The 7,695-nt window shown below is 41.4% G+C and overlaps 1 protein-coding gene across 6 annotated transcripts in view; it reads right to left on the bottom strand.

Annotated features, from left to right (window-relative positions):
- Nucleotides 1-7,695, bottom strand: part of chd3 (chromodomain helicase DNA binding protein 3) — a 46,821-nt gene that overhangs the window by 21,073 nt on the left and 18,053 nt on the right. For 4 of the 6 annotated variants that reach the window (XM_032543915.1, XM_032543912.1, XM_032543916.1 and 1 more), the window contains exons 17-26: nucleotides 7,141-7,262; nucleotides 6,841-7,014; nucleotides 5,786-5,927; nucleotides 5,343-5,474; nucleotides 4,980-5,097; nucleotides 3,913-4,037; nucleotides 3,597-3,828; nucleotides 1,923-2,107; nucleotides 386-563; nucleotides 103-189 (exon numbers count right to left, since the gene is read on the bottom strand). In XM_032543915.1, coding sequence (XP_032399806.1) covers nucleotides 103-189; nucleotides 386-563; nucleotides 1,923-2,107; nucleotides 3,597-3,828; nucleotides 3,913-4,037; nucleotides 4,980-5,097; nucleotides 5,343-5,474; nucleotides 5,786-5,927; nucleotides 6,841-7,014; nucleotides 7,141-7,262 — 1,495 coding nt within the window. The remainder of the gene's footprint in view (nucleotides 1-102; nucleotides 190-385; nucleotides 564-1,922; nucleotides 2,108-3,596; nucleotides 3,829-3,912; nucleotides 4,038-4,979; nucleotides 5,098-5,342; nucleotides 5,475-5,785; nucleotides 5,928-6,840; nucleotides 7,015-7,140; nucleotides 7,263-7,695) is intronic. The other 2 variants (XM_032543914.1, XM_032543917.1) reach the window with 1 other exon arrangement.

Here is a 7,695-nt window from a genome sequence, read left to right as displayed (position 1 = left end):
GTGTGTGTGTGTGTGTGTGTGTGTGTGTTCCAACAAGAATCTTTCATCGTTCATGAGGAGCGCTGCTCGGTTTGATGTCTTTCTTATTTTATCTCTCCTTACCTTCTGGCCGATCATCAAAGTCCTCGTCCTCCTCCTCGGAGCCCACTGAATACTCGGACTGGTTATCTGAAATGTCAGCATGCCACTCTGAAACAGCACATGGTGGTCGGTCAATAGGCCAGGCCCATTCACTTCCACTATGCAAGCAATAACTCAGACAGAAGACATATCATCTCAAATCCCAGGGTTTGATATAAAACAATTTACAGGAGTTTACTCAGCGTCCTTGAGCTTTTTTGAGAGTACCGGGTCCACACAGCACCGACCCAAACCCGGTCCCTACCTTGGTCTTCCTGTGCAGCATCGTTGTAGTTGACAGGCTTGCGGTTCCTCTTGCCTTTGCCCAGTTTGCTCGCCAGGTCCTCTTGTTGCTGCTCGTAGTGATGCCTTAACAGTTTCTCCCAATAATCCGGATCCACGTTCTCCTCCTGTTTGATGATCTCCCGCTCTATCTCCTCGATCTGGAGCGGCAGAAAATGACATGGCAGTTACAACTCTTCTCAAATAGATTAAATTATTTCCAGACTTCACTGCCCAGCTCAAACGTCTCCAAAATGAACTGATTGTGACATTACTACAACATATGTGCATTTTCAGGACATGCATGCCGAAAAAAGGCTTAGGGTTAACTTAAGTCTTTGACACCATTTACACATCCAATGTGACTGTGTGCTTTGACACACCACTCTTCTCTTACTATAAACCAGCCTTTTACACCAAAAAGGCTGTGTTTGTGCTACATCTTCCCTCATCATTCTCTGCCATACCCTCAGAACAATATAGAGTATAGTTTATCATTCATTTGTATAGTGTGTAAAATTCCAGAAAATAGTACACAAAATTACCATAACAATTTCCCCAAGCCAAAGTTCACATCTTCAAAATTCCCTGTTTTGTCCAACAAAATATTCAGTTCAGTACCAGAAAAGACAAAGAAAAGCAGCCAATCATCACATTTGAAAAGCTGGAACCAGTGAATGATTGCCTTGTCTGTATAAATAAATGTCTCACACGATTAATTGATTATCAAAATACAGTTTTTGTAGTAATTTTCTGTCAATTGATTTATCAAGTAATCCACTTATCGTTTCCACCCTATCCATCTATACATGACATCTCTGTAAGGAGGACACTACCTAAGTGTTGCTGAGAGGTCTACGTTTATTTATTATTTTAAAAGCAGCACTGCCACACAAAACCCTTTTTACTTGTATTTTTTGAAATATGTTAGATCCATATATATCAGATCCGTGTTTGTTTTATGTCATAAATGTAAAAATTAACTGCTACCTCCTCTGTCAGCTCTAGTCACTGAAAAGAAAAATTATCGGAGAGATCAGGCCAATTACAAAAGCTGGTCGGTCTTACGTCATGTTGCCTGAGCTCAATACTATTCATGAGCTCACCCAGTTGCGCTAAAGTGGGTAAAGGATGCTGGTAGCCAGGTTCTCATTGACTACCTGTTACCCAATCAGAGTCAAGCAGCTTAGCTTGATGAATATTAATGAGAACTGGCACAAATTGAGCTGAGTCTTCCTGCAGGCTTTCTTTACCATGCTAGAATTGCATGAAACAAGGTAACCAAGGCATTTTTTCCATAAAAAATTCAAAAAGTCCATGGTAGGACTTCAGACATTACCACAAAGTAATGGAATACATGTGGTAGGGCACCTTTAATTGGGTAACTATAATAAAGCTTGTCATTAGGTGCACAGTTGCTGGAAATGGAAGATATAACTTGGAAATGTCTACAAAGATCCTTATAAACATAAAATCGATCATATTATTTGTAAGATCCTGTCGACCTCTTCCCTTTTTACCTTATCCTCCTCTCGGACCATGTACTGAGCCACTTTGAAGGAGCTGAGGTACTCGTTCATGTTCTGGACGTCTGAGTCGTCTGTGGCGTCTTGGCTTCTGTCCAGCAGCCTCTCGATGGCAACACTGTCGTAGTGGATCACGCTGCCCTCGTCCTCAACTTTATCCCCCGAACTGTTCTTCATCCCTGCCACATGTGGAGTTAAAAAGTGGAAATGGTTTGTCCTGTTTCACCAGAATTTTTTTACACATTTTTCTTGTTACCCAATTATATTGTCAAGAAAACCAGGATAAGACAAATGTGTCAAGATTAAATTACATTAAAGTGAGTGTGTTTGATAAAATAATCTGTTCAGGAGAAGAAGCCGGCCAACTCCAACTTTGACCCAGACATTGGAGCTCCAAACTCCCACATTATTATACACTCACCGGCCACTTTATTAGGTACCCCATGCTAGTAACGGGTTGGACCCCTTTTGCCTTCAGAACTGCCTCAATTCTTCGTGGCATAGATTCAACAAGGTGCTGAAGCATTCCTCAGGGAGTTTGGTCCATATGACATGATGGCATCACACAGTTGCCGCGATTGTCGGCTGCACACATGATGCGAATCTCCCGTTCCAACACATCCCAAAGATGCTCTATTGGATTGAGATCTGGTGATGTGGAGGCCATTTGAGTACAGCGAACTCATTGCATGTTCAAGAAAACCAGTCTGTGATGATTCCAGCTTTATGACATGGCGCATTATCCTGCTGAAAGTAGCCACAGAGTTGGGTACATTATGGTCATAAAGGGATGGACATGGTCAGCAAAAATACTCAGGTAGGCTGTGGCTTGCAACGATGCTCAATTGGTACCAAGGGGCCCAAAGGTGCCAAGAAAATATCCCACACCATGACACCACCACCACCAGCCTGACGTTGATACAAGGCAGGATGGATCCATGCTTTCATGCTGTAGACGCCAAATTCTGACCTACCATCCGACTGTCGCAGCAGAAATCGAGACTCATCAGACCAGGCAACGTTTTTCCAATCTTCTATTGTCCAATTTCGATGAGTTGTGCAAATGTAGTCTCATTCCTGTTCTTAGCTGAAAGGAGTGGCAACCGATGTGGTCTTCTGCTGCTGTAGCCCATCTGCCTCAAAGTTCGACGTACTGTGCGTTCAGAGATGCTCTTCTGCCCACCTTGGTTGTAACGGGTGGTTATTTGAGTCACTGTTGCTTCTATCAGCTCGAACCGTCTGGCCATTTTCCTTGACCTCTGGCATCAACAAGGCATTTCCGCCCAAGAACTGCCGCTCACTGGATGTTTTTTCTTTTCGGACCATTTCTGTAAACCTAGAGATGGTTGTGCGTGAAAATCCAGTAGATTAGCAGTTTCTGAATACTCAGACCAGCCCTTCTGGCACCAACATCATGCCACGTTCAAAGTCACTCAAATCACCTTTCTTCCCCATACTGATGCTCGGTTTGAACTGCAGGAGATTCTCTTGACCATGTCTACATGCCAAATGCACTGAGTTGCGCCATGTGAGTGGGCCTCTGCTGACATTTTAGTGTTAACGAGCAGTTGGACAGGTGTACCTAATAAAGTGGCCGGTGAGTGTCTATGACTAACCATCTTATCTTCCCTTGACAAATTATTCTTGTGGAGTTGAAAAAAAACTCACGTTCTACTTCATCCTTGAAGAGCTCTTCTGTTCCAAACTTGAGGATGTCGTCTAGTTCCTGTTTGGACATGGAGCCAGCTTTGGACCCCAGGCCTGGCCGGACCACCAGGTGGGTCAGCATCATCTTCCTCTTGGCCACCTGGGTAATGCGCTCCTCCACGCTGGCTCGCGTCACGAAGCGGTAGATCATCACCTTGTTGGCTTGCCCGATTCGGTGGGCTCGACTGAACGCCTACGCAGAGCGGGATAAACCCAAACATGAATTTGATGTAGTATTAAATCATTTCCTTCCTAAGCAGCTACCAGTCTACAGTACCTGTATGTCATTGTGAGGGTTCCAGTCAGAGTCGAAGATGACAACTGTGTCGGCTGTGGCCAAGTTGATGCCTAAACCTCCCGCTCTGGTGGAGAGCAAGAAACAAAACTGACAAGCACCAGGAGCTGGGGGCAGAGAGACAGTGTGAGAGAAACTAACAGCCAGTAATAATAATCATTTCTTTTTAATAAATAAGGATCCCATTAATGCCAGTAACTTATGTTATCTTTATAGTCGTAATATGGTTTTCATTTCAGGTGACATTGAGGAATTGACATTGATTGAATATGATATCAAGCTTTCTTTTGCAAACCTTTCCTTTTTGTTATTTGTTCAATTTACACTTTTTCAATTAGTTTGAAATGTTTTGTGATGCTACTGCTCATCTGTACTGCTGTTCCGTTGTCTACATTTTTGTGAAGAGATTATTCTTCCCCTCATTATTGTTTCTGGTCTAGTTTACGTTTTTTTAATACCCGAAATATTCATATATATTAAAATATTCAGCCTGATTTTTAGTACTCTCTGGAGGGTCCTTTTGTGAGTGTATAGTTTTAGTTTGATCACTTTTTTTAAACATTAGGACTGATTTAGTGCCTCATATTGATAATTTACCTGAAACTAAAATGTTTTTCTCTTAAGTTTAAGTAGCATACAAATACTAAGGCTATTATTCTCTATAATTAAAAGCCATGTGTTGATATGGCCAACTTCCACATGAAAACAAACTTAGCATGCATCCCAGTGCTTGTCATCCTTTGTAAGTAATGTCAGTTTGGCATAAGTTCCAGCAATAGAGTCTCATCCTGTTGCCTGACTTCATCTACTTCTACCACCTCCTTGCATTTCCATCTACTCATGAACTGGAGAAAATCAAACTGTGATGATCACCAAAAAAAGCTTGGAAGTCTAAAAAAGCCCCCAAAGCAAAGAGCAACACAGTATTGCTACAGTATTTTCATTATGGTACATTTTCATTAGACATTTCTTTTGAATCTTTTTTCTTTTAAATCCTACATGACCAGCTTACTGCACCTTTAATGACTACACATCATCCAGTATCTCACCATTGAAGCGGTCGATGGCCTCTTGTCTCAGCGCTCCTGTGACCCCTCCATCAATTCTTTCATACTTGTAACCTTCATGGTCTAAGAAGTCTTCTAGTAAATCCAGCATCTTAGTCATCTAAAAATGGAGGACAGAAAGAGAAAAAAATGTTTGTGTTTTCATCTACTGTATACTCGATTACCCACGCACAGCTGGAATCAGTCTGCTGCTGAGCCTTCTGGAGGCGTCATGGGACTAGTTTCACATCTGTGAAGGGAGCTGTCCATCTGGTGTGTGCATACTGTGTGTGTGTGTGTGTGTGTGTGTGTGTGTGTGTGTGTGTGTGTGTGGTGTGTGTGTGTCTGTGTGGTGTGTGTGTGTACCTGTGAGAAGACCAGTACTCGGTGCCCCTGCTCTTTCAGTTTACTCAGCATCTTCTGCAACAGCGTCAGTTTCCCAGAGGCCTTGGTGAGGGCCGACCCCTCGTAAGCACCGGCTGGGGTTTTTTGGGCTTCCTACGAACACACACAAACCATGCCATGAGGAACAAATGACTGTCTGAATCTCAAGTGTAGTTTTACACTAGTAGCATATGATTAGGACCAATATGATTTAAAAAAAAGGTCACTACTAATCATCCCCACAAGGTGTCACTTTTCTGCAATTCAGGAGAAATTCAAAGCAAATGGTTTGAAAAGGATGAAATACTAGCAAATAATTATTGGTTTTCTTCTAGTATATTTTTTATCAAAGTATTATGTTTGGCTATAGACAGGGTATGTGTGTGTGTGTGTGTGTGTGTGTGTGTGTGTGTGTGTGTTCTCACCATGGAGGCGACAGGGAAGAGGTAGGGATGGTTGCAGCACTTCTTTAGATCCATCATAATGTTGAGCAGGGAGACCTGGTTTCCTCCACCTTTTGAGTTCAGAGCTTCAAAGTTCTTGGTCAGAATCAGCTTGTAGTATTTTCTGTATTTAAAAATATAAAGACAAATGAAAAAATGTTAAGTGCAGAGTCCCATACTTAATGTAAGCCATGTAAACCAACACAAAGACTAAGATAAACGTCCTTTCTTTTACTCCTCTCCACCCTCCATTGTTACATTGTTTATGAGAATATCCTGACGATTTGTATTGTCTAATTTTCTACTTCAATAGAACATATTTTTACATATTTTCTTCTGCGAAATATAAGTATATAAGTATATATCTGAATCCATTTAAGCCAATTAATTAGTGGCAAATTGGGGATTTTTGATTGATTAAGAAATCAACATCTTACTTATCTATTCCAGTTTCAGTGTGGGCTTCAGTTACTTTCCATTTAAACCAATTATTATTGTCCATTTCAAATAAGTTCTTTGATTTTTACATATGTAGCTCCCACAGTAGCAGTTATCCTTTTAAATTTTTTTATTATTTTTATGAATAATGATATTTGCTTATAAAAACAAGTCAGGACTTCAAGTTTAAAATATTCTTTGTTTTTTTAAATGTTTAAGTTGCGACCTTTACAACAGTATTGCAGTGTCTATTTTAACATGAAGCAGGCCCTATGATAAATCTGATACATATTGAAATATAGTCACTGAACAGATGTTAAATTAAAGTTTGAATGTAACCTAGATGAAACAAAAACAAATTTTGCCCAGATTTAAAATAGTTATCCAAATGTTTTGACCTGCAAAAATCAAAATCATGCTTATTGGAAATTTCAAAACAGTCCTCCACTGCTCCACAGAGCACCTTAACAGTGCCTTGTTTAAGAAAATGCAGGCTAAATGGTCAATGCTGTAACTGGAGGGGAATGTGCCCCAGTTATCTAAAAATGTGGATCTCCAGCATATCCACATTTCCCCCTAAACCCTCTCGCGTGTCATACTTCTGCATAGGACTCAGCTCCACTCTGACAATCAGCTCGGTCTTGGAGGGCATGTTCTTGAAGACGTCTGCCTTCAGCCTCCGCAGCATGTGAGGCCCCAGCAGGTCGTGGAGCTTCTTGATCTGGTCCTCCTTGGAGATGTCGGCAAACTCTTCCAAGAAGCCTTCAAGGTTACTGTACAGAGAGATGGACTGGGTGAAGGACTGGTAGTACCGATTTCTTGGTTCAAATTATCACACATTATCTGACTCCATGTGTTTGTGTGTGTGTGTGTGTTTGTGTGTGTGTGTGACTGCCTACTTGAAGCGGTTGGGTGTGAGGAAGTTGAGCAGGTGAAACAGCTCCTCCAGGTTGTTCTGTAGTGGAGTTCCTGTCAGCAGCAGCTTGTGGTCGATCTTGTAGTCGTTCAGACGCCTGAAAAACTGCAAAGACAAGTTACAGTCCCTATCATACATCTGCAGTAGTGCTGTCAAACGATTTAATCGTGCAATTAATCGCACATTTTTATCAATTCTAAATGTCCCTTAATTTCTTTTTGTCCCATTATCTTTTCTCATTTTAATGCTCTCATCAACATGGAAAAGTGGATTGGCTTGCTTTGTGCAAATGTTTTTTATTGAAAACAACATTGGCATATAGCCTACTGTAGTGTTCAATTTCACACGTAACATTCTCACTTGGAGCAAATAATCTCTCACACAGTGTAACACTGTCCATCAATAAAAGGGTGAAAAAAATACTTTGACGAGGGAGCGGAGAATTTGCATCAGCTGTGTGCTTGGTCATCAAGTGGTATTTCAGACTGTACGTGCTGCGATGGTAGCTCACTTCACAACGACAAAACACACAGATCAC

The sequence above is a fragment of the Etheostoma spectabile genome, chromosome 19 (assembly GCF_008692095.1).
Source record: "Etheostoma spectabile isolate EspeVRDwgs_2016 chromosome 19, UIUC_Espe_1.0, whole genome shotgun sequence".
Classification (NCBI taxonomy): domain Eukaryota; kingdom Metazoa; phylum Chordata; class Actinopteri; order Perciformes; family Percidae; genus Etheostoma; species Etheostoma spectabile.
The sequence above is the reverse complement of the archived record's forward strand: the minus strand, read 5'-3'. Positions and strand labels throughout refer to the sequence as shown.